At 52.2% G+C, this 26,540-nt stretch overlaps 1 protein-coding gene across 11 annotated transcripts in view; it reads left to right on the top strand.

Moving 5' to 3' along the window:
* PPP2R5C (protein phosphatase 2 regulatory subunit B'gamma) overlaps nucleotides 1–26,540 on the top strand; it is a 115,893-nt gene that overhangs the window by 60,395 nt on the left and 28,958 nt on the right. For all 11 annotated transcript variants that reach the window (XM_058655562.1, XM_058655557.1, XM_004584291.3 and 8 more), the window contains 4 exons: nucleotides 12,358–12,557; nucleotides 22,964–23,074; nucleotides 23,883–23,975; nucleotides 24,062–24,192. In XM_058655562.1, coding sequence (XP_058511545.1) covers nucleotides 12,358–12,557; nucleotides 22,964–23,074; nucleotides 23,883–23,975; nucleotides 24,062–24,192 — 535 coding nt within the window. The remainder of the gene's footprint in view (nucleotides 1–12,357; nucleotides 12,558–22,963; nucleotides 23,075–23,882; nucleotides 23,976–24,061; nucleotides 24,193–26,540) is intronic.

Genomic DNA, 26,540 nt, shown 5'->3' with positions numbered 1-26,540 from the left:
CCACTTTCCATGCCCGCAGTGATGGACATATGACTGTGTATGAAGAACTGTACTTTAGTAATGATATAGAGGAACTAGGTGGGGGGGGGGGGATTGGGGCTGGGATAAGGGAAATACCAGGAGCCTATGGAACTGTATCATAAAATAATAATAATACAATGTAAAATGTGATAAAAAGATTGATGCATTTGTCCACAGTGCTTCTTCACCCTCCTGTCTGTTGAAGTCACAGTGAGCAGGGGCGTTGCCAGGCCTTCCCCTGCTCCAGGCCTTCCCCTGCTCCAGGCCCTGGATCCCACCTTGCATTGTTGGCCACCGGAGACTATACCAAGTGAGGGTCCCTTTGCCAACCCATAACCCTTCCTGCTGCTATGAATCTGCACACTGTCGCGGACTCAGTGATACCCCCAAAGGATTTTCTGTTTTAACTCTGTCAAGTCTGTCCTGTTGTCGTGGCAGGAAGGCAGCCTCACAGAAGGCAGCCAGTGGGTGTTTGGTGCCAGGGGCAGCGAGGGCAGCGGTCTTCCATCTCCTTCCTGGCCCAGCTGTGGAACTCTGCCCCAAACCCTGTCATGCCAGTGGCTCCCCCTCGCTCTCCTCCAGGTGCCCAGTCTCTGTACCCTCTCCTAAGCCCTCTGACCTCATGCCTTAACCCTCTACAGAGTCCACTGCCCTTGGTGAGGTTTGGGGAGGCAGTGGAACTAGGTAAAAGGGTTCCATCCTCTACTGGGATCATAAATTAAAGCGTAATTGTGATTCAGGTTTTTATAAAGACAACTGGTTTTTTTACATTGTAGCAGTAAGTCCAGGGAAATTTTTCACAATTAAAACTGCTGTTGGTCATTTTTCATTGTGTGAGAGCATCTGGACACAGTAGGTGTCCGTGGCCTCGGTCCCAGCATATTCCTGCAATTTGACGCATCCATGGGGCAGGTGGTCTTAGTGTTGTCTTTCTTGTGTTGTTTAAATTTCATTTATTTTACTTATTTGAAAGGTGGAGTTAGAGAGACTGAGACTCAGAGAGAGATCTTCCTCCTCAAATGGCCCAGCTGGACTGGTCCAGTTCAGATCAAGAGCTTCGTCTGGATGTGTGAGTGCAGGGACCCAAGCATTTGGGCCATCCTCCACTACTTTCCCAGGCACATTAACAGTGAGCTGACTTAGAAGTGGAGCAGCTGGGCCCAGCATGGTAGCCTAGTTGCTAAAGTCCTTACCTTGTACAAGCCAGGATCTCATATGGGTGCTGGTTTGTGTCCGGTGGCCCCACTTCCCATCCAACTCCCTGCTTGTGGCCTGGGAAAGCAATGGAGGACGGCCCAAGGCGTTGGGAGCTGCACCCATGTGGGAGACCCAGAAGAGACTTCTGGCTCCTGGCTTCAGATCAGCTCAGCTCTGGCCATTGTGGCTACTTGGGAGTGAATTAATGGGCAGAAGATCGTCTTCTCTGTGTCTTCTCCTATCTGTATATCTGATGTTTTGAAGAAATAAATAAATCTTTTAAAAAGAAGTGGAGCAGCAGGGTTGGAACTGACACCCGCAGGGGAAGCCAGTACCACAGGCTTTACCACATTTTGGTCCTAAATTTCTTACTTTTTTTTTTTTTTTTTTTTTTTTTTTTTTTTTTTTTTTACCATGGGCCTATTTTGCTTTTCTTTTTTTAAAAAAAGATTTATTTGTTTTTATTGGAAAGTCAGATATACAGAGAGGAGGAGAGACAGAGAGAAAGATTTTCCGTCTGATGATTCACTCCCCAAGTGTGCGCAACGGCCAATGCTATGCCAATCCGAAGCTGGGAACCAGGAACCTCTTCCAGGTCTCCCACACGGGTGCAGGGTCCCAAGGCTTTGGGCTGTCCTCGACTGCTGTCCCAGGCCACAAGCAGGGAGCTGGATGGGAAGTAGAGCTGCCGGGATTAGAACCGGCGCCCATATGGGATCCCGGTGCGTTCAAGGAGAGGACTTTTAGCCGCTAGGCCACGGCGCCAGGCCCATATTTTGCTTTTCTAAAGGCGGGACTCACCTGGAATATATAATCCGTGTTGATGCAGCATGGGTCATACTAAATTGGAGTTGGTTTGAATGTGGGTGGTCCGCTCTCTGCAAGGTGGATGTTGTTTGTGGGTGTATCCGGCTGCTGTAGTTGCTCCCTGGGGGCCCCACCCGCCTTGCAGTCCGCTAGCCTTCAGAGCCCACGGCTCCTGCATCTGCTTCTGCTGCCAGGTCCACTTCCCCGTCCAGGGCTTGTCATCAGCTCTCCTGTACCTGAGAAAGGCCAGTCTCACCCCTGCTGTGTTCTCCTGTGGCCAGGGAGCACCTCGTTTTATAGACATGGAAACAGGGCACGGATGACCAGATGGCTGGTCGCAGCTGGCCGGCCCGCGTGGCCAGGTGTCTGGTCGCAGCTGGCCGGCAGCAGTGCCTGGGCCTGCATGCTGCTTGCCCATCTCCCGTCTCTACCTGCCTCCTTCCTCCTGTGAACCTCCAGTAGCCCCGAACAATAGCAACCACAGCCCAGCACAGCCTTTCTTAATCCTGTCATGCTGTGAGTTTGTTTTTCCTTCAGATTTAATTGGGCCACAAATTGCAGTAAGATGAGATGTTCATGGGCCAGGCGGAGAGGTCCGCTCCCCACGCCCCCATGGACACGTCTGCAGTACTTAGATCTGGGCTCATTCAGCCCCGTCTCAGCCAGGTGCAGAGGTGGGTCCATGGTGCCGCCCAGGCTGGTTCTGCAGCGAGAGCCATGAAGCATTGTGGCTCTGCCTGCTCACAGGACACACGCATAATTGTGTTATACGGAGCCAGATGCTGTCAGATGGGAGCTGCTGAGTGTCACATGCCAGGAGAGGATGGAAGCTCCTGCTTCTGTTAGGGACGTGTACCGGGATGGCAGAGTCGTGGCATCACCGGAGGCTGCAGCTAGCAGAGGCAGCAGCATCTGTCAGGGCATGCTCTCAGCAGGGAGCAGCTCACACTTCCCAAGAGTCCCAGGGCTGCAGTCACTCCCTGCGGCCACTAACACGGTACAAGGTAGAGCTAGGACCCAGCCCAGACCTCTGAGCGTCCCGCCACATTCCTGGTGCCTCCTGCTCAGACTTAGCAGGTGTTTGCCAGGCAGAGGATTCGTAGTCCAGAATGAAGGGGACAGCTGTGCTGGCTGCCCTGAACACAGGGAGTTGTTCTGTTTCACTGTTAAGATTTGGATCCTGGGGGCAGACTTTTGGTGCAGCAGTTAAACTGCCCCAGGGACACGTGTATCCCTTATTGGAGCCAGCTCCAGCTTCCTCTTTATGAAAACAGACCCTGGAGAGAGCAGGTGACCGTGAAGCGGTTGGGAGGCCTGGACTCTGGGCTCCCAGGCTGTGGCCTGGCCGCGCCCCCACATGGCGGGCACTTGGGGGGTGGGGTAAAGATGTGCTCACATCCTCCCTCTCCCGTATCTCTGATTTCTCTGCTTCCAAAGTAAGGAAATAAATCCAGGTTTTTAAGATCTGGGCTGTGAAGAATAAGCCTTAGGAAGTACTGGATGCAGCAGTGTGGTTTCAGGCAGCAGGTGCTCCCCCACGGTCCCCCAGGGTGCAGAGGGCCTGGCTCAGTGCTGAGCAGTGCAGCTGCCCCTGGAGAAGGGGCTGTCCTCAGTGAGGGGGCCGAGTCAGGGAGCAGGGCCAACATGTTCTCTGATGGGGAGGGTGGAGGGCCAGGCCCTTCCGCCTTCCCTGAAGACCACCCAGGTTAGCTTTCTCGTTGGCACGGGGAAGGGAGCACCTTCCACTCCTCTGGCCAGCCAGGCCCTTCCTCCCGGGAAGCATCCTTACACTAGCAGGCCCCCTTGGCATTCCTGCCGCTTGGGAAGCTCGGGATGGAGAGAAGCTGTGGCAGGGAGAGGTGCTGCTGAGCGATCTCAGGCCCCCGTGCAGTCTGAGGTCAGATGTGCAGGAAGGCTCAGCTCGGGGTCTTCCAGCTCGTGCTCAGCGTAAGAATGTGCCTCATTTGAGGGACTGGTGTGTGTGCGTGAAGGCCAGGTGCCCTGCCTCCCTTCAGCTTCCACTCCGAACCCCAGAGGCTTGGGCTTGGGGTGGTTGCAAGTTGGTTACTTACTGGTTTGCTTCCTGCTCACTGGTGGACGCCGCCTGCAGCTTCCTGAGGACGTGGGCTTGAACAGCTTGAGTCTGGGCATCCAGACGCAGGGCTCTCATCAGGGGCCCGCCTGGCCACAGGGGGCAGTGCCCTGTGCAACTGTGGATTCCTCTGTCCCCTAACCACGAAGATGCCCATTCAAGGGCATGTCCAATGTGGCCTAGTGGGTGCTGCCTGGGTCCAGGAAAAAATGGTACAGGTGGCAGTGTTAGTCACAAGTGAACGGCAGCCCAGGGACACGGTGTCTGCAGCGTGTTGGAACAGAGGAAGGTCTGTCGAGGAGCCTGGGCACAGGCCCGGAGAGTGTGGTGAGCTCAGACCCCACCCACTTTGGCAGCCCCGGCCTGCTGACGCACATGGCACCCATGCTGAAGGGTTTAGCAGAACGGAGAACAAGAGATGAACCTCGAGCGTAGGCACTTTTTTTTAACATCTATTTTTTGTTTGAAAAGCAAATTACAGAGAGTGAAGGAGACAGAGAATGAGGGAGATCTTCCATTCACTGGTTCACTCCTGAAATGGCCACAATAGCCGGAGCGGAGCCAGTCTGAGCCAGTAGCCACTCCCACTGAGTGCAAGGAGAGCGTGTACCACTGCTTCCTCAAATCGCAGCAAGGAGCTGGGTGCTGGGTCGGAAGTGGGCAGCCAGCACTCAAGCCAGCAGCCATAGGCTATGCTGGCACTGCAGGTGGAGGTTTGATGTGCTAGCTCATGGCACCAGTGCCTAAACCTAGGGATGTTAACATGGAGAGCATGTGTGTCAGAGTGTGGCCCCTGCTGCTGAGGGTGCGCCGTCCTCCACCCTCCCGGTAGTGTGGAAGGGCTGATTTCTTCCCTGTTGTTGCTTCACAGTGTGGAGTGAATGCCGAGTTCTAGGCTTGTAGGTACACAGAGCTCCAGGTGGTTACCACGAGGCTGCTGGCCCAGCCCGCACCAGGAAACAGAACTGGGGCATCCTGGCCCCCTGACAACATGAGCCTGTTTGTGGCACCCCTCCCAGGGGGCTGCAGCAGTTTGCTGTCCTGCCCCCCCTCAGCAGAGCCTGGTTCTCCAACCATGGGGGGTCACAGTCAGCAACAGACCATGTACAGGGCATGCGACCCCTCCCAGTACAGGCAGTGCTGTAGGTCATGGTGCTGTCCAATCTGCTTCCCTCGGCTCAGTCTGTATGTTCAACAGCATCTGAGGGCCCACTGTGTGCTGGGCCTGTCAGGTGGACAGAGTGCCTACTGTGCTGAACTCGGGAGGTGTGCAGCGGAGGCCAAGGCTGCTCTTTGCAAGGTCAGCACTCCCCGGCTTCACTCCCGGTGAGGAAGTGTGGGCATCTCGGTAGGTGGCCGTCAGTCCTGCTAACGTCTGTCCAGTCCCTCCCGTGTCCTCGTGGCAGTGCTGCGTCCCCATCGTGGTCTCCATGGGTCCTTCATGGCATGGTTGCTCTCTAGGGCCACACGTGTGCTGTTTCTGTCCAGGGGCCTAGTGCGGTGCCTTGCCCCTGTGCGCTGTATCCATCCCTCCCTGCGCAGGCTGTCCTCAAGGTCAGGGCCTACCCTGAGGCCCTAGTTCCCATGTCCTAGTTGCTTCTTACAGATGCTTCAGGTCTGGTCAGCACATCACAGGCTGTATTTTAAAGATTTATTCATTTTTATTGGAAAGACAGAAGACAGAAAGATCTTCTGTCTGCTGATTCACTCCCTAAGTGGCTGCAATGGCTGGAGCTGAGCCGATCCCAAGCCAGGAGCTTCTTCTGGGTCTCCCACGCAGGTGCAGGGTCCCAAGGCTTTGGACCATCCTCCACTGCTTTTCCAAACTACAGCAGGGAGCTGGATGGGAAATGGAGCAGCCAGGACACAAACCAACACCCATATGGGATCCCGGTGCTTGCAAGGTGAGGATTTAGCCACTGAGCCAACCTGCCAGGCCCTGTGTTACAGAATTTTCATTTCAAAGATTTAGATTCAGAAGATAGCACAATGGCTTAACAGATTAATCCTCCACCTGCAAGCAACAGGATCCCATATTGACACTGGGGCTAGTTCCGGCTGCCCCGTTTCCCGTCAGCTTCCTGCTGGATCTTTGTCACTGTAGAATCTTTGTACTGCTGGGAAGGCAGTAGAGGGTGGACCAAAGCCTTTGAACCATGTATCCATGTGGGGGACCCAGAAGAAGCTCCTGGTTCCTGGCTTCAAATTAGCTCAGCTCTAGTGTGAACCAGCAGATGGAAGATCTTTTTTCTGTCTCTCTTCTTTGTAAAGGTGTCTTTCTAATAAGAATAAATAAATTTTTCAATAAAAGAAAAAGAGTGTAGGGTCATAATGGCTAATTTTTTCTTTTTTTAATAATACATATTTATTAAAAATTCAAATACAGAAATAAAAACACAATATCCCACCCAGTATACAGACAGCCACATAAATCCCCTTCCCTTTAATCCCATTCCCCAGAGGTTATCACTGTGAACAAGTTAAAGTATATCCTTTGAAACATTTTCCTTTGTATATACAAGTATATATAAACACACATAAATGCACTTTTGCCTTTTACAAAAATGAAATCATGTAAATGTGCATATTAATCAATTTCTATCTTCATTCAATATACAGAAAATTCACAACAAATCTGATTATCAGTCCTCTTGGGTTCGTTTTCCATTATATAAAATTCATATTCAAGCATCAATTACAAAACTCTGGATAATATACTTCCTGCCATCTTTGAGTCTCATCTCTAACCACTCCAGTATGAAAAGACTGGAACATAAATGACCTTAAATTCTTCCTGAAACAAAGGCAGTACAATCAAACAAACAAACAAACTAGGAACACACTCTGTCATTCCTAGATTTTGGCCTTTTCAGTTTGTGTTACATTCTGCCTGGACTTTTCCATCTGGCAAGTCCCTAATTCTTCCAACAATCAGCTTAATAATGATCTCTAGAAGACAAGACTTCCCAACTTTTTTCAAGACATAATCACTTCTCTATTTACCCCTATACTTTATAGCTAGCTTCTTAGTTGTACTTATCTCACAGTACTGCAGTAATTCATTTACATGTTTTGAGTTACCTTTCCATCCAAAGGATCTGATGGAGTGTTTTTCTTAAAGAATATATACAGAGAGAAATATTAGCAGTCACTTAGATCTTCACCTTGACTGGGATGTTTTCTTTTTTTCTGCTTTGGAAAAAAAAAATGTTCCTCATGGCATACATTGACCTCCAGGGAGTACACCGAAGAGGGATGCTCGGCGTAGTGTGAGAGTTGGCATGTAGGCGTGTGCTTCGCAGCCATGTGTGGGTGCAGGTTAGCTCAGAATCCATCAGTGCCGACTTCCTGGGGTTGAGAGGAACCCTGGGACAGCTTAGGACCCACGCAGCGCTGGCCCCCAGGAGCCGAGCAGGTGCAGAGGCCAGCTGTGGAGAAGAAGTGGCATATGCTGTGTTTTTACTCTTTCTTGATTGAAATGTGACAAATCAAGGGGCAAGTGTTGAGCCACCTGATGGGACATTAAAGTTCAAGTGCCACTGCACTTTGGTGGGCTTCCTGCCACTGAGCACCCAGAGAGGCAGCAGGTGGTGGCTCGGGCACTGGGGTCCCTATTGCCCGTGTGGGAGTTGATTGCTGGCTTGCGGAACGTCTAGCAGCCAGGACCTCAGTGCAGGTGTCCCATGTGGATGGCAGGCGCCCCAGTCCCTGAGCTGTTACCACTGCTTCTGACAGCACACATTAGGAGGAAACGAGTCAGAATCCGGAGTCTCCAACTCGGTGTGCGATCCAGGTGACGACTCACCACCAGGCCAAATGTCTCACAATTGTGCAAAAACACTGCAGTTTTGCTTTTTTCAGTGAGGTTATTGATAATTGCCCTGGGAGTTAATCCTTTACTTGTTGGATTAATGTGACCCAGTTCCGTCCTCTCTTGTTCCTGTGTATGTGGCTGGCACCACCTGCTTGTATCTCACTGTGTGCCCAGCTCTGTTCTGAGCCCCATCGCCGTGAACTCCTGCGCATGCTGGGACGCTCCCAGACTTCTGTGCAGGAAGCCTGCTCTGAGGCCACACGGCCTCCCACATCGCGGCTATCCAGGGCGCCCACTCAGTGCTGGGCCTTTGTGAGTGTGCCCCTTTTAGGATCTGCTGACCCAGCTCCAGCAACACCTTGGTTGGAAGCAGGTTGGGACAGCGTGGGTCAGTTTCCCAGGTGGATGTCCGCCACACACCCTGAGAGCAGGCATCACACTCAGCGGTGAGCCAAGGAAAGTCCCCCCTGAGGCGGGGAAGAGGTGCTGGCACAGGCAGAGTGGTACCAAGACCTGCAGACACATGGAAACCACAGGGATAGGTGGGCATTCAGCCAGGTAGCCTCGTACGGAAGTCATACCCCAATCTTTGTCACTGCAACACCAGTAAGAAAAGGCTAGTTGTCGAAGCTCCATTTACCAGTAGCATCCAAACATAAATAATATGCATGAGTAACCCCATAGAAGAGTGCTCACCATGTTAGGACAAAATGACTAGATCTGGTTGAGAGATGCTTAAGGAAAACCACTGTGAGTGGAGAAAGGCTCCAGGTCCATGGATTGATACAAGACTTGCACCGTGCCCAAATGCCCGGGGGCTGCTCCGAGACCCTTGGCACCTGGGGGAGGAAGGTGCAGGGGGGCAGGGGTCTGGCCAGAAGGCAGTAGGAACCCAGGCTATTTGTAAAATGACACCTGGGTGTTATCTTTGGAAAGCAACGTGCTATTGCTGGCTTTCTGTCTGTCCACAGAGGACATGGGCCATTTCATCCGCTCAGGGTCCTGCATGGGAATAGCGCTGGGTAGAAGTTACTATGACCTAATCAGGAATTAACTGCTAGTAATTCAGCTTATGGGATCATCAGAAATAACTCACTGAATTTAGTAATTGCTGGTAATTCAACTTTGTTCCTGCACTTTGTTTCCTGCTTATAGAAAGGCACGAAGGCTTCGTAGTTAAGGCCTGGCTCTCGCCTCTGGGGAGTCGGCTTGTCGCTTGTTTTGTGTGTACCTGTGTGTCAGGGAACTCACGGCTAGGACCACCTTGTGCTCGGCTGTGTGGGGCTGTGAAGCGAGTTCCTGGGCAGCAGCTCCCTCCCTTTGGCCTGTAGTTCTGCAAGCTGGCAGTTCAGCCGCTGAATTTCTTCGTTCCATTGGGAGTGTTTCCAGACGGGTGCAGTGCCTGAGACTGGAGCTGGGGTTACGACAGGCAGCTGCCCTGTGGGCGGAGGAGGCCGAATCCAGGTACTCCAGCATGAGGTGTGGGCATGCTTTTAATGATGCATTTATTTATGTATCACTTTTCTGTATTTGAAGAACAGAGTGACAGAGAGAGTGGAAGAGAGAGGTCTTGCAGATTCTAGTCACTGACCTATTTCTAATGGACCGGCTCTTCCAGTGCTCCCTGCTGGGCACAGGCAGCCTAGTCCCTGACACCTGCCCTCAGAACGTGTGGCTGTGGGGTAGGGGTGCTGCAGGCTGACTGGCAGCGCCTCTGGTCTAGCTAGGAAGGAAGCAGCCTGGTGGGAAAGAAGGCTGGAGGCCGCCAGGGCAGTAGAGAGCCTGGGCGGCTGAGCCTTGCTGTAAGGAGAGATGTGCCAGAGAGCCGTCTGTCTACACTCGGCTGCTGGTATTGGATGTAGTGGAAACTCAACCAAGAAGGATCTTACACATCTTTTTTTTTTTTTTTTTGAAAGATTTATTTATTTTTATGGGACAGTTAGATACACAGAGAGGAAGATCTTTCGTCCAATGGTTCACTCCCCAAGCAGCCACCACAGCCAGAGCTGTGCCAGTCTGAAGCAATGAGCCAGGAGCCTCCTCTGGGTCTCCCATGTGGGTGCAGGGTCCCAAGACTTTGGACCGTCCTCAACTGCTTTCCCAGGCCACAGGCAGGGAGCTGGATGGGAAGCGGGGCTGCTGGGATTAGAACTGGAGCCCATATGGGATCCCAGTGTGTGCAAGGTGAGGACTTAGCCACTAGGCTACCACATGGGCCCTTAAACATCTTTTAAAATAAGCATAGGGCAGGTGGTTAAGAAACTGGGGTGCCCACGTGCCATGTCGGAGCACCCACATTCAAGTCCCAGCTCTACATGCAGTCCCACATCCTGGAGGCAGCAGGTGGCAGCTTTGCCCCTCGACATGTGAGACCCAGCTCCAACGTCAGCTCAGGCCCATCCCAGCCCCAGCTGCTGTGAGCATTTGGAATGAACCAGTAAATGCGGGTTCTGTCTCTACTTCACTGTTTCTCCACCTCTAATAAGCAAATGGGCTGGCACGGTGGCGCAGTTAAGCATTGCATGGCAGCAGCGTCCCACATAGGTGCTGGTTCAAGCTCTGGCTGCTCCATCTGCCATCCAGCTCCTTGCTTGTAGTCTGGGAAAGCAGTGCAGAATGGTCCAAGTTGTTGGGCTCCTGCACCCATGGGGAGACCCAGCAGAAGCATCTGGCTCCTGCCTTCAGATTGGCTCAGTTTAGACGTTATAACCATCTGTGGGGTGAGCAGCAGGTGGAATGTATCTTTCTCCCTCTCCATGATTCTGAGTTTCCAATAACATTAAATTAAAAAACAAACTGTTATCTCAAAAACAAAATTAGGAAAAAATAAAATGAAAATCAAGGTTGGAAATAAGAGGTAAACAGGAAAAGTAATTAAAGCAAAGTGGTTTCTTTGAAAACAAAAGCACTGCACCTTTGACCCCGAGAGAGGCAGCTGAGGCTGCCAGCTGATGCCCATTCAGGCTGCAGTGCCTGGGTTCCACGCCCAGCTGCAGCCCCGGACTCCAGCCTCCTGCCACCTCCCTGGGGGGTGCCTGCTCAGGACCTCTGGGACCCCGCCACGCGCAGCGACCCAGTCTCCAGGCTTAGGCCCGGACCGGCCCAGCCGCAGCACTCAGAACCACAGGTGGAAGCCCACACTGTCTCAAGACGTGCACGAGGGGCTGTGTGAGGGACACAGGCCAGTCCTCCACCCCATGTGGGCGCCGGCTCTTGTCCCAACTGCTCCCCTTCCCATCCAGCTGCCTGCTTGGGGCCTGGGAAAGCCTTGGGACCCTGCACCTTCCTGGGAGACCTGAAAGAGGCTCCTGGCTCCTGGCGAGCTCAGCTTTAGCCATGACGACCATTTGGGGGATGAACAGCAGATGGAAGCGCTTTCTTCTCTCTTACTTGCTTTTCAAAGAAAAAATAAATCTTTTTTTTAAGCATCAAATTTTATCTAGAATTTTCCAAACCAAATTTAGTGAAGAGTGACCTTGTTCATTGTGCACGTGTCGGTGGCTTCCGGAGGCAGCTGCTTCAGGGTGTCACGGCTTGGCTGGAAGGCCCCGATGCTGAGAACACTACATCCATGGGCCTTGCAGCCCGCTGTGGGCACTTCTTTCATTTCCATTTCCTGCTGCTGAAACCCCGGGAAATCACCGGCTCGTCAAGCCGAGCACTTTGCAGCCTTAGACACTGTCAGCATGTCGCCGGTGAATGCGCTTCTGAAGGTTACCACCTGCCACCTTGCATGGGCAGCCCTGGGCCGGGGGCGTGAGGGGCATGCCTGTGAGCCGTGTTCGAATAACGACCCACCTGCTTCTTCACCTCTGTGCTCCTAAAAATCAGGTGGAAAAGCCCAACGTGCCGCTAGGGAAGTGGGAAGGCCAGTGCCACGTGAGGGGTGTGGTCAGCATCACGTGGGTGTGGTCTGTCACGTGGAGGGTGTGGTTGGGGTCGTGAGGGTGTGGTCTGTCACCTGGAAGGGCATGGTCTGGGTCACGTGGAGGGGCGTGGCCAGTGTCATGTGGAGGGTGTGGTTTGTGTTACGTGGGGTGTGGTCTGTGTCGCGTGGAGGGTGTGGTCGTGCCGGGTGGGTGTGGCCCGTGGGCGTGGCCCAGGCCGGCAGTCAGTGGAGCCTCGCGGTGGAACAGGGTGGAAGGTGGAGCTCTGAGGCAGTGGCGTGCGGTGAACGTCTGGAAGGAGCGGCGGGTTGGGCCGTCCGCGGGCCGCCGCCAGGTGCACAGTTAGTCCTCAGCTGGGCCCGGGTGGAGAGCCCCGACAGCAGACGGGCGCTGGGCTCTGAGAGGAAGCGTGTGGAAGAGCGCTGGAGGGTGAAGAGGCCTGGACGCTTCCTTCCGCGGGGGCCGCGTGCTCGGGAGCTGGCCTCGTGGGGCCTCGTGGGGCCTCGTGGGGCGTCGCTGACGCGGCTTTCTGCTTCCAGATGTTCCGCCTGCCGATCAGGAGAAGCTCTTCATCCAGAAGCTGCGGCAGTGCTGCGTCCTCTTCGACTTCGTCTCCGACCCTCTGAGTGACCTCAAGTGGAAGGAGGTGAAGCGGGCCGCGCTGAGCGAGATGGTGGAGTACATCACCCACAACCGCAGCGTCATCACCGAGCCCATCTACCCCGAGGTGGTCCACATGGTGAGTGACCCCCGGCGGCGCTGTCCTGAGCCCCGCAGGGAGAGCGGCTGTTCTGTGGAAGAGCTGTTGAATGGTCACTAGTTTACCCTCTTTGGAATTAGGATTCCCCGCTACTGGGGAGTCGCTGTTACTTGGGATAAAGTTTAGGGGACCAGCGCTGTGGCATGGCAAACACAGCTTCTGCCTGTGGCACCGGCGTTCAGTAAGGCGCTGCTGGAGTGCCGGCTGCCCGCTTCCCACCCAGCTCCCTGCCTCTGGGGAAGCAGGCTGGGACGGCCCACGGCCTCGGGACCCTGCGCCCGCGTGGGGGACCGGGGAGGGCCTTGGCCCCTAGCTTGGGAGCAGCTGTTTCTAGCCATTGTGGCCGTGTGGGGAGTGAATCAGCAGGTAGATCACTCTCCTCTCTGTAACTGCTTCTCAAAAATAAAATATTTTGAAGATCTCTTTGAAAAAAAGATAAAATTTTAAACCCTGATTTTTAGTGAACTCTCTTAAGTTACTGATAGTTTTCCAGAGTGATATAATTCAGAATTGACTGTTGATCCAAAATTTGAAAGGGAACAGTTCTAGGGAGAAGGGAGGGGCACAGAGAGAGATCTGCCCGTTCCCTCCCCAAATGGCCACAACATTGGCCCGGGCTCGGCTGGAACCAGAAACCTGCAACTCCAGGCAGCTCTCTCCCATGGACGCAGGCCCAAGCACTTGGACCGACTTGAACTGCTTTGCTGGACACGTTAGCAGGGAGCTGGGTGGAAGTGCTCTCCTGGGGTACCAGAATCAGGGCTGCGGCTTAACCCCGTGCTGTCCGGAGTGGCTGTAGCTCAGACCGCTGTGTCAGCAGTGCGGATCTGTTTCAGTGAATTGGTTCCTATTTATTTACTTATTCATTTAAAGGGCAGATCTTCCACCCACTAACTTCCTCCCCAGATGCCTGCAACATCTGGTGCTAGGCATAGCCCAAACCAGGCACTCCGTTTGGGCCTCAGGGCGCGGGCATTTGAGATCAAAGACTCCAATGTGGCATGTGGGCACCACATATAGAGTGGGTTTTTTTGCTTGTTTGTTTTGTTTTGTTTTTTACTATTACTATCTGAACAGTAGAATTAGAGAAAGGACGAGACAGAAATCTTCTAGCCTCTGGCTTACTCTCCAGAAGGCTGCCACAGCCAGAGTTGGACCATGCCAAAGCCGGGAATCAGGAACTTCTTCTGGGTCTCCCACATGGGGAGCAGTGACCCAAACCCTTGGGTCATCTTGTGCTGCTTCTCAGACCCTGAGCAGGTTCCTGGGCCACAAGTGGAGCAGCCAGGACATGAAGCAGCACTCAGGTGGGATGCCAGCGTGCAGGCCGTGGCTTACTTGCCAGTCTCCCTCCTCCATAGCTGCTCCTCTCCTCCCAGTGCAAAGACTGTACTGTGCCCAACCCTGTTGTTAACTCTTTAAGTTCACAGTTTACCAGAGTAGCTTCTGTGTAGCTGGCCTGAAGTCTGTGAGGACCATCTGGGTCCTTTGCCGCACCTAGAGTGATGGGCATTTAGCAAGCACAGGTAAATTCCTACCTTACCTGGTGGACTAAGGCAACTTGGTGAATAGCTTTTGAACTTTGCTGAATTTCCACTCCCAGTTGCCCTCGAAGGCTGCCCAACCCCAGCATCATAAGCAACTATCTTGGGATAGCCCATGTGGCTCAACTGTTTCAGCTGTGTCTTGGAATGCTTATATTAGAGTCCTTACTGGCTGTTTCGTGCTTCTGAGCTGGCTCCCTGCTCAAGTGGCCTTGGGAAGGTAGTGGATGACGAGGGCCCAACGCCCTGGGTTCCTGCCACCCATGCAGGAAGCCGAGATGTAAGTCCTGGCTCCTGGCTTCCTTCTGACCAACAGTCGGTGTTGCTACCATGTGGCGAGTGAAGCTCTGTCGCCTTCTCTGCCACTCCACTTCCCAAACAAGTCTGGCTCTCCTGCTCTCTGTGTATCTGCCTTTCCAATAAAAATAAATTAATCTTTAGAATATGTTTTTTTAAATTTTTAAAGAAGAAAAAAGTCTCTGTTTCTCCCAATACATCCATGATTTTATTCTTCATTTTGTAATGCCCTTGGAACTTTTTTCCTCTGGTATAGATTAAGAATGTAAATCCAAAACTTCTAAATTGGTTTTCTCCCTGAAATTATTGAAAGCTCTTTTTTTTCCTCTAAGTCATACTGAAATATGCCATTCCCCACATTAATTTGAAGTTCCTTAGCATATATTAAATTTAATATTAATTTTAATATATATTTATATCCATAGATTTCTTTTTTTCTTCTATTTTATTTTTAATTTTATGGTACAATTCCTTGGGTTCTGGGATTTCTCTTATCCCCTCTCCAAATTCCCTCCCCCAGCTTATTTCCCTCCAATTGTTACAATGGTATAGTCCTTCCCAAGCAGTCATGAGTCCATCATTCGGCTGTGTGTGTCCTGACGTTGCCAATACAGACAGTGGCAGACAGTCCAGCAGCCCATTGTCAAGGTATAGCCAACAGTTTCATTGGGAATCCATCTTTGATCTGGAAGTAAAGATGCACACTGCATTGTGTCCTCACCCCTGGATATGACAGTCTCCGTTACACAGTTATTATACATCCCCTTAGATGAGAAGCCATAAAGCAACATCAACAATAGGAAGAAAATTTTAGAAATTTACAGCACCATGGAATTAAGTCACATGCTACTGAATAACCAATATGTCAATGAAGAAATAAAAAAAAAAAAAAGCCAAAAATCCTTCTTGGAGAAAATGATGTTACTGTGTGATCTATGGGTCCATGAAGAATTTAGTAAGAGAAAAGAAATTATTTTGAAGAAATGAAAATAAAAATGTCAAAATCTATGAAAATAAAAATATCAAAACCTATTGAAGGATTATTGATCTTATAATTTGCATGAAGGTTGCCTTATATCAACTTATGGTATTTGCTCTTTAGGGACTGACTTATTACACTGAGCGTAAGGGTCTCTAGTTGGGACCATTTGGTTGCAAAGGGTAGAATTTCATTCTTTTTACTGGCTGAGTAATATCCCATGGAGTAGATGTACCACAGTATCTTTATCCACAGGTTTTTTTTTTTAATCTTTGGATGGGTATCTGGGTTGTTTCCATGTGTTTGCTATTGTAGATTGTGCTGCTAATAATTTAGGATTACAGATTCCTTTCTCATACACAGTTTTCATTTCCTTTGAATATATATACCTAGGAGCGGGAGAGCTGGGTCATATGACAGTTTATTTGCAGTTCTCTAAGCACTCTCCTTACTGATTTCCATAGTGATTGTACTAGCATGCACTCCCACCAGCAGTGAAGGAGGGTACCTTTCGCCCCCCATCCACGCCAGTAGGTGTTAGTAGAGTTCTGAATGAGCCTGCAATTGAGAAAGTGTGCTGTTGACAGGAAGATGTAATGGCTTTATTGTTTTCTCATTTCTCCAAGTCCTAATACAGTGTCAATCAGTGAGACTCATAATCAAAAACTCTTTGGCATCCCCAGTGATTTTCAGAGTCAAATGGAGTCCTGAGGCCTAAAACCCTGAGAATCCTCCCTGGAAACAGAGCCACTCCTGGCCTGGGGCTGTGCTGTGCCCTGGTCCCACGCCTTCTCCAGCTCAGCCCAGCCTCGGGCAGGCCACACACTGAAGTGGAGCTGCTCAAGGAATCCTCGTCCACCTCTGACCCCAACTCCCCCACCTTGGATCTGTGAGCTCCCCAAGGGGCAGCTGTGTCCCTCCCCCTCTCCACTAAACTCAGCACAGCACCTTGGCACAGCTGTCGGTGGTCATTTGATGGGGATCTTGTGCGAGGACCTGAGCATCTACACTAGTTTTCCAGCCTCAGAGGAGCTTAGCCTGGAGGTCCATGACTGAGTCCAGTGGCTCAGGAGGACTTCCCATACAAACAGATCGTTCTAGAACCACCCATGTATGCCAAGCTGTAGTTCTGTTCACAGACTCTGTCGCGTACCTGCTGGGTTCCGGGTACCAAGTCACCTCTGGGGTTGTACCTGTGACTCATAATGTGTATATTACAGCTCCTTTGTAATAATGTGGATAATATTTGAACATTGTATTGTGTAACAGCACACTAACGGCACCTGTCATTGTGACGGAGACAGAGGATACAGCAGACAGAGGCTGAATGAATGTAGTACTTACAGTGGAGCCAACTTTCGGGCCGCTGAAGACATACGCTGGGAACTCAACCCATTGCTGGGTGTGCTGAGAGAAGTGGCCCCTCCATTGGCAGCCAGGACTCCAGGAGCAGCTGGCTTGACAAGAGCAGGCTAGAGGTGGAATGAGGAGAGCTGCCCCTCAGAGGCTGCCAGCGTCTGAGGCACCGAGTAGAGTGGATAGTGCTTGGGTCAAGATCCTGGGGAACTATGCTGGACTTGCAGGACCCAGGCCATCCTGCCTGCGCTGTGGGGAGTGGACAGGCGGGATAGTGGCTGGAAGCTGCAGGTGCCAGTTCAGGGGAACCACTGGGAGTTCAGTGGAGAAGTGATGGTGTGGACCAAGTGACTGAGGCCAAAGAGAGATAATTATGAGAGATGCTAAGAGGGTAGAAATGACTCAATGGTGGACTCAATAGAAAAGCTGGGGAGAGGAGCCTCAGGTGTTGTGTGGCACATGGCCAGATGAATACTGTTCTCTGAGGGAGCTCCCAGGGTGTCTCTACCCATGTCCATGTCCCCTGCTCCCTGATGTCTACCTGCAGCCTGCCATCACTTAACAAGAGAAACCAGAGTGGATCTGGCGAATGGTTAAGACCCTGGTAGCAATGCCCACGCCCCGTTTGACAGCCTGGATTCAGGTCCTGCCTCTACTTGCAGTTCCCACTTCCTGCTAACGTACACCCACTCTGAGAGTGGCTCAAGTACTTGGAGCCCAGGCCACCCATGTGAGAGACACAGATTGAGTTCTAGGCCCCTGCCTTTGTCCAGCCTCAACTATGGCAAGCCTCTGAGTAGTGAGCTCCTGAGGGTCTGCGCCAGCCAACAGATCTAGGTACTCGGGAGTGGGCAGTGGGCTCCTTAGTCCCTGGAGGCTTGATGAGCGTGGGATGTCTTGTACTGCCCCCACCGTCACGAAGCTGGCAGCATCTTTGCCCTCCATACCTGGAGTACGTGTCTGCCTACCTGTCTGTGTTGGTCACTGGTGTGCTCTCTGGGCCTGTCCTGTGCCATCCAGCTGTCTGCATTTAGCCTAGAGCTTTTGAGATGGACCCATGGTGTTCCGTGTGTTAATAGCCTGTTCCTGTTGTTGATTCTCATCACAGAGAAGTACCATAGTTTAGCACTCTGTTCCCCAGTTGGAGGATATTAAAGTTGTTTCCAGTTTGGGATGATAAAACTGCTACAGATGTTAATGTGCAAGTTTTGGATATGGCTAGTCGTGTGGGTAAGTGCAAAGGAAAGGAGCATCTGGTCTCGTGTGCAGCCGGTGTTGTGTCGGACCAGAGTGGCTGCAGCAGCCAGGCCTGCATCCACAGCAGCAGCGGTGGAGTGTCCTGCTTCCCGTCTGTGTCAGTGCTGGGCATCAGGCCAGGGGCTTGCATTTACCCAGACGTGGGTGATGCTGAGCCCTTGCTCAGTGCTTGCTTCCAAGTATGCATATGCAGCTTCCCTGGGGGAGTGTCTCTTCACACTTGTTTGGTTTTCATTTTGATTGGGCTGTTTCCTTAGTGTTGGGTTTTGAGACCACATTGCATGTTCTGCATGCAGATCTCGTTCCTGAAGAGTGATCAGCAGGTATTTTCTGTTGTCTTACCACCTTTGTCAAAAACCAGTTAGCTGAATCTGTTTCTGCTGGGTTTTTGTTTGTTTGTGTTCATATGTGGCGTACATGGTTCACCAATACCATTATGCACCTGGAAGAGGAGAGAAACAGCCCAAGGATGTGGGCCCCAGCTACCAGGCGGGGCTGCAGATGAACTTCCAGGCTCCTTACTGTAGCTGAGCCACGCTACTTCAGCCATGTGGAGAGGAACCAGCAAATGGAAGACCTCTTTCTCTCTCCCTCTCTCTTTCAGATGAATAAATCTCCCCAGCTGTAGGCAGTTTGCCTTGTACCTAGACAAGGGTTACACTGCAGGGAGAAAAGCAAGGAACTCCGGGCCAGGACATGCCACCCCAGCCTCTGGGTGTGAGGGGCTACAGATTGCTCAGAGAAAGGGGTCTGGGGATGTGTTGGAGTGGGAGCAACTGAGGCATGACAGCAAACCCCCCAGAGGGTATTCCACAGCACTCAGAGGTAGGTGAGGGAACTGAGACAGTGGTTTAGAGGGGAGAACCCAGAGGATATGTCTGGGTCAGGCCATGGCATCCATTTGCACGGAAGACCTGGGCTGGACTACATAGCATCACGCACCACCCACTTGTGCTCACAGAAGCTGAGACTTGGGGGCTTGCCTGGCTGGGCTGGGTTGTAGTGCCCACCTGCGGGTGTCAGAACAGGAGGTGAGCCATGTCCGAATTGAATCTGAGGGCAGATTGTGTAGGGGACTTGTGGGCTTGCTTCTGTTGGTTGCAGCACCCTCAGTTTATGTGAAGAGCTGGGAGCAGTGATGGACTGAGCCAGGCTGGACCACAGAGCTCACCTGACACTTGTAAGAGCTGGAGCTGGGAGAAGGCCTGGTGGGCCAGACTGCAACACCCACCAGCACATCTCAAGGGCGGGACTGAGTACAGACAGACCATACCAAGCAGGGCTGCACCTGCTGACATGCACAAGAGCCAGCATGGGTACGGCCAGCCAGCTAGGCCACAGCACCAGCTAACAAGTGCAGGGACTGAGTGTCAGTCTTAGCAGGCTGGACCACAGTACCCCCTGGAGGTGCAAGATCCAGGGCAGGGAAACTGTGGGCACTTCTCTGCTAGTTTGTACCTGTTGCTGTGAGCACAAGAGCCAGGGCTGGGGGCAAGCCAGTCTAGACAAGGCAACACCACCTGTTGACATATGTGAGGACCAGATCTGGGGACAGATTGGGCTGAACTAAGTCACAGAACCCAGAAGTGTGCATGAGAACCCGGTGGAATATGGTGTGAGCCATGCTAGGCCATAGCAGAGACTGGCATGCACAAAAAAAATTCAGGGCTGGGGGCAGGCCTGGTGAGGATTATTCGGGGTCACCCTGAAGAGGCCACAGCACCCATCAGTTCCTGTGAGACATAGGATCGGGACATAAACTGACAATGCAGCTGCCTCCACCAGTGTGCATTCACTGGTGCAGGTGACAGAGTGCATCTGATCCTGTACTGACTGGCACACATAAGAGTCAAGTCTGAGGTCGCTTCATGCAAAGCTTTTTGGGAGACCCCACAACCAGACCACTGGACCAGTTACTAATGCGTGTGCAGTGGACAGCATGTCTGGAACATGGTACGAGACATGATGGCCAGCTCCCTTGCTGGAGGATGGAAAGCAGGGGCCTGGTGTGATGACTGAATTGGCTAATCCTCCACTTCCATGTGCTGGGTTCCTATATGGGCGTTACCAGTTTGCATCCAGCAGAGCCGCCTCATCAGTGTGTGGCCGAGTGACAGGTGCTCAGGGGACACCTTGCTTCCTTCAACTGTCGCCTCTAACCACTATCTGTTAAGTCATACTTTCCTGCCCCTCGAGTAAATCCTGAGCAAATTGCTTAACCTTTGAGTCAAGTGGTTAAACAGGACAGTCTAGTTTGAAGGTTTTTCTGAGACTTGCCACATTTCCTCTGGACCCTGCCTTGGGGTAACCTGGCCAGTGAGGGAACAAGAGAGCAGGCCCATCCTATATTGCCTTCTTCCCCTCCAGCATTTTTTGTTTGTTTGTTTGTTTATTTGTTTGAAAGTCAATTTGGGGCCCAGCGGCATGGCCTAGCGGCTAAAATCCTTACCTTGAACGTGCCAGGATCCCATATGGGTGCTGGTTCTAATCCCGGCAGCTCCACTTCCCATCCAGCTCACTGCTTGTGGCCTGGGAAAGCAGTCAAGGACGGCCCAATGCTTTGGGATCCTGCACCCGTGTGGGAGACCTGGAAGAAGTTCCTGGCTCCTGGCTCCGGAGTGGAACAGCACCGGCCGTTGCACTCACTTGGGGAGTGAATCATCGGACAGAAGATCTTCCTCTCTGTCTCTCCTCCTCTCTGTATATCTGACTTTGTAATAAAAATAAATAAATCTTAAAAAAAGAAGAAGAGAAAGTAAATTTGGCCTGGCACGATAGGCTAGTGGCTAAGGTCCTCGCTTTGCACACGACGAGAACCCATTTGGGTGCCAGTTGGTGTCCCAGCTGCTGCACTTCTCATCCAAGTCCCTGCTTGTGGCCTGGAAAGCAGTGGAGGACGGCCCAAAGCCTTGGGACCCTGCACCTGTGGGAGACCTGGAAGAAGCTCCTGGCTCCTGGCTTTTTATCAGTTCACCTCTGACCATTGTGGCTACTTGGGGAGTGAACCAGGTGATGGGAAATCTTTTCTCTGTGTATTTCCTCTGTAAATCTGCCTTTCCAATAAAAATCAAAAAGTAAATTAAAAAAAATCAGAGTAACAGAAAGAGATCTTCCGGAAGATCAGATGGAAGATCTGTTCACTCCCCAAATAACTGTAGCAGCCAGACCTGGGCCAAAGGCAGAATTCAGAAGCCTTTGAGCAGTCTCCCACAGGGGTGCAGAGGCCCGAGGGCTTGGCCCTTCTCCTGCTTCATAGGATGCAAGTAGAGCAGCCAGGACTCCATCTGACATTCGTATAGGATGCTGGCACCACAGGCGGCAATTTGACTTGCTACATGTCAGCACCAACCCCGCTGAAAATTGCTTTCAATTGTTTCTGGGTTCCCAACTATTTCCTCCATATTCCATTGTTTTCTCTCTGCACCCATTGCAGTCGCTCTTGGCATGAGCCCACCCCAGCTGGCATGGAGAAGGCATGTGGGCTGGCCCGCAGTTTCATGGTGTGAGGATTCAGTGCTCAGTGTCAGGACTGCAAAGAAAGAAAGAAGCAACGAAGTGGCTCTCCACGCCAGCCTGGACACCATCGATGGCACAGAGACAATCTTGGCGTTGGATTTCGTGTCTTTGGGCATGGGGTGGGGCTGTGATTTCACCTGGGGAGTCTTCAGTGCCAGCACTGTAACCATGCTGTGTGGGTTCCAAGACTGAGGAAGGTACAGATCTGGGTACAGACTACAGGCTCTAGGGGAGTGGAGCTGACCTGTCCTAGGACACACAGCCCTGTGCCCTCTGCCGGTCCCCATGCTGATGAGCAGTCCCTTCCCTGGCATCTCCAGCCGCCCTTGGTGCGGTGAGCTGGCCACTGCTTGAGCACCCCATGTCCTACATCAGTTGCTGGCTGTGAGTCCCACCTTCACGTCTGCTCCAGACGTGCTGCCGTACACCCTGGGCACAGCAGGTGATGGCTTCAGCACGTAGGCCTCTGCCGTCCATGTCAGAGATGCAGATAGAGACCCGCGTGATGGCTGGCCCAGCCACAGGTGCTGCACACGTGAGGGGGTGAGCCAGTACGGATCTCTGTCCTCCCTCCTCTCCCTGCTTCCTTGACCCTGCTGCCTCTCCCCCTTCCTCCTCTCCCTTTCTCTGCCTTTCAGATGAACGTAAGTAACAAACTTTTGACAGACTCAGTCCATCTTAAGGGTTGCCTTTCTCATCGGTGCTGATGGCCACAAGCTTTGGTGTCCTCATGGTCACGCAGGTCACTCCCAGCAGTGTCACAGGTGTTCTTGTATTGCCAGTTCTTAAATCTGCTGTTGCCAATGGTGACATCTCACCCCACCCTTGCCAGCACAGTGGATGCCCTGCTTGCCTTTCGCACTCCTTCAACAAGACTGATCCTGCTGCACCTCAGCATTGGTTGGTGCCAGATGTCTTCAGAATGTGACGGTTAAGAGTCAGAAGCTAAACACATACACACACACACACACACAAAAAGAAGTAACAAAAAGAGAACCTGTGAGGACAAGCACTCCTCCCCGACAGTCCTGAGCCAAGTCCTGAGCCTGCACTTGCTCTGAGTTTTGAAAGTGAGGCTGAGCTGGGTTCCCACAGGAAGCACCCGCCCCTGGAACCCAGAAGAGGGCCGCATCCTATGTGCTGGGTTCAAGTCCTGCTGCCCTTCCAATCCAGCATCCTGCTGAGGTGCACTATCGGGGGCAGCAGGCCTCTGCCACTCACACAAGCCCCTGCATTGAGTTCCAAGCGCCTGGCTTCAGCCTGGCCTTGCCTTGGCCTGTGCAGGACTGGGAAGTAAATCAGTGGATGAAAAATCTTTATATCTGTGTCTCCTTTTCCTAATAGGTAACTTAAAAAAAATTACTTAAAGCTTTTAGTGAATGTTCTCTGTAGATGGTTTATATTCTGGTTGTGATTTTAAAATATGTGGATTTTAGTTTGCAGTTAACATGTTTCGAACATTACCACCTTCCTCCAATCCCACGGGAGCAGAGTTTGACCCCGAGGAAGATGAACCAACGTTAGAAGCAGCCTGGCCTCATCTGCAGGTACTGGGCACGGGTGTGAGCCATGCACGCATGTTCCTGAGAGCCACAGGGCAAACACGTGATTAGGACTTCGTGTCAGCTGCGTTCAGTGGATCATCAGTGGGAAAACTTGGCAGAACTGTGAATGCATGAAAAGTATTCTAGCAGAATCGGGAGAGAGAGAGAGTGTATCGGTGGGGATTGTCCCTTGGTCTTCGGATATAGGCCTGGAGGCTTGTTGCGGACCTTTTCCTAGTTGTCACGGCTTGGGCTTAAGGCCTGAGCTGACCAGTGCCTTTCCTTGAAGGATACGGAAGGTAAAAGGCAGACTTGTCATGAGGTGCCATGGCCAGTGCCTGCTGGGGGCGGGGTCTCACCGGGAGCGGGGAGATGAGGTGAGGGGCATCATGGGAGGGAGCCTGCCGTGTATGCACAATGCGGGTGATGGGTCAGCATCTGCATCTTGACTCCTGCTTCCTGTCCCTGGCTGCTGTGCTGCTGGGGCGGAGGGCAGGCTGCCAGCTCCTTCCCAGCAAGGCCACAACTGCTGGTGGCAGCCGAGCCTGTGGGCACCCAAAGCCTCAGTGACATCGGCCATGAAAATCATGCCATCTAAATGCCATTGAAGGGTTTACTCTGTAGCTCTAACTAGATACAGTAACTTCCATCAATTACAATTAAATTAAGCCACACATTTACATAATTCTAAAGATATGTGGCTGTTGTAGAACTATTTACGTGAAGGCCACTGAAGATTCATCTGCTGGAGTGTTTTAATCTCTAGTGAATAAAATGCTGTGTATCTGACTTTTTTTTTTCTTTCTCCTAGCTTGTGTATGAATTTTTCTTAAGATTTTTAGAGTCTCCAGATTTCCAACCTAATATAGCGAAGAAATATATTGATCAGAAGTTTGTATTGCAGGTAAGGTACGACTCCACAGAAGCCCCTGACGCCCAGGCCCGCAGCACAGTAATGCCTAGGCCCTGAATGTCTCTTTCTTTCTGAAGCTTCTAGAGCTCTTTGACAGTGAAGATCCTCGGGAGAGAGATTTTCTGAAAACCACGCTTCACAGAATCTACGGGAAATTCTTAGGCTTGAGAGCATACATCAGAAAACAGATTAATAATATATTTTATAGGTGAGTGCATGTATGGCTGGTCCTCCACGGCCACCCCCACAGCCCCTGTGGCTCCCTCCTGGGCTGCTGTGCTCCCCCACACCCCACCCCTGTCTTGCCAGTGTTTCCATTTTCGCGGGGATGTCCGGTTGCCCTGTGTCCAGGTAGCATGTCCCTCTGCTGGTGTGTGACTTTGTCAGAGAGCAAGGGCAGAGGTCGGTATGAAATCAGTCTGCAGAAGACCTCAGGTGGGCTGTGAATGCAGAGAACTGGAGACGGCTGCCATGCTCCTGGAAAAGGACACTCCCTGGAGGCTGTGAGGAAGCGGGCCACATGCCTGTCCCTAGCCCTGCGGGACAGGCAGTAGGCAGACACCCTGTGTCCCAGGCCTCGGGAGGAGGGAGGAGGGAGCAGTTTTCAATTTGCAAGGCCTCTGGAATGTTTCCGGAACAAGTGGTGGGTTTTCTGCATTTTGGTTTCTTGAGTCAGCTTGCTTCTTTGAGTATCTGACCCTAGGATGACTTGGGGCTACAGCAGATCCTAGCAGGGACGGGGGAGTGTGGCACTGTCCTTCTGTGAGATGAGAAGGTGAAGCTGCTGGGCTGGGGCATCACCTGGAGGAGGGAGGCCCAGGTGTCGCCCGGGGACGAGGAAAAAAGAGAGCCGAGACGGACCGAAGGCAGCAGATGATCCCCAACCATGCTGCCGGGACCAGCCTGCGTCCCTGGTGCTGTTCTAGCCCAGCAGGTGGCTGTGCGGAGGACCCATCCTGTCTCCCAAGTGTGCCCCTGTCACACTTGAGCATTAGAGAGAGCCTCACATCTGACGTGTGGCTCTCCCTTGAACACCTGCCAAGTCCCCACCATCCATTTCATGGTGTTCAGAGCTGTATCCGAATGACATCAGTCTCCCAACTGTCACCTTGTTCTGCGTTGCTTGGCGTCATGCTTTCCTTCTCTGCAGAGTCGTATTGGCTGAGGCTGTTACCCGGCAGAACATAATGTGTCGTTACACCACCCTGGACAGCTGCAGTCTCATTGAAATCCCTGTCTTCAGGCCTAAGCTGCAGTGTTGCCCGAAGGGCTTTTGTGCTGTCGACTCTGAGGAGTCACACAGCTGTGAAGCCCAGCTCACAGCTGCAGGAACTGTGGTCAGCGACTGCTGAGCGAGCCCAGTAGGTTGTTTCACTCAGAAGAGACTCCCATGGTTTACTCCAGCTGGCCCTCAAGACTTGGTACCACAAGGTGGTATTTTTCTAGGTTGGCAGGCTTGCAGTATGTGAACTTCTATCCTCTGTCAGCCATCAGAGGCAACATGTCGCTTAGATCCCAGAACTGGTCTGAGTGCTGCTCCTCAGGGCCACGCCTCCCCCTTTTCACATCAGAGAAGTTGGACACCTCGCACTGCACTCCGCTATACCTATGAAGCAAAGCAGCACAGCTTCACCAAGTCAGGTAGAGAGTAATTCAGAAATGTGGTTCATCTCACCACAAAGGTTAATGTAAAATTCCTGTTTATAACCAGGCTTTCCTTCTGGTCAGCTGAGCACCCAGTTAAATAGGGCTCCAGGTAGCTCTGGTTGCCTGCTCTGGCCAGCAGCAGAAGCTGCGGGATAGGAGGCTGCTGGAGTTAGCCACCAGCTGTGCCTGCCGCTGCCTCTCCTGGGCCTAGTTCACAGGACTGCTACTCCCTGGAGTGTCTGCAGCACCTGTGCCCTCAAGCAGGGGCTCTCAGCAGCAAATTTCCTGGCCCAGCTGCCTCCAGGAAGGAAAGCAGGAACTGGGGTGAAGTGTCACCTCCAGCCGTGGTCTGGTCAGAGCAGGTCGTGGAGCAGTCCAGACTCCAAGGGGAGGAAGGAGGCTCTGCCCCCATGTGGGGGTGCATAGCACATGAGCCACGAGGAAAGGAAGGCACAGAGCCCAGTTCCCAGCTCGTGGCTGACTGCCAGCCTCACTTCTAAGCAGCAGCACCCGGCCTGCCGGAGTGCCGGGCGACGAGCTGAATACGCGTGCACTTGCAGCATTAGGAACCCACAGGTCGGATTCTGTCAGCTAACACGTTTCTTAATGGAGGGGGCCCCTGAGCGTCGAACTCCAGGCCAGACACCAAGGGACTCAGGTGCCAAGTTCCATCCTCACGTGCACATTGCTGTGTTCTCACCTCACGTGTTCTGCTTCCTGGTGCCTGTGGGGCAGGGTGTTGGATCTCTGCATCCTTCAGCCTCCATTGCCAGCTTGCCATTCACGGACCTTCAAAAGTTCCCATCACAACTTGTACTCAGTCTCCCTGCTCCTCTCTTCAAGTTGGTTGGAGAATCCTCCTTGATCTGGTTCTCCAGAAGCAGTTCCCGCCTGTGGAGGTGTGAGGAG

Source organism: Ochotona princeps, chromosome 26 (assembly GCF_030435755.1).
Source record: "Ochotona princeps isolate mOchPri1 chromosome 26, mOchPri1.hap1, whole genome shotgun sequence".
Lineage (NCBI taxonomy): Eukaryota > Metazoa > Chordata > Mammalia > Lagomorpha > Ochotonidae > Ochotona > Ochotona princeps.
Note: the sequence above shows the minus strand (reverse complement) of the source record. Positions and strands in the feature narration are given on the sequence as shown.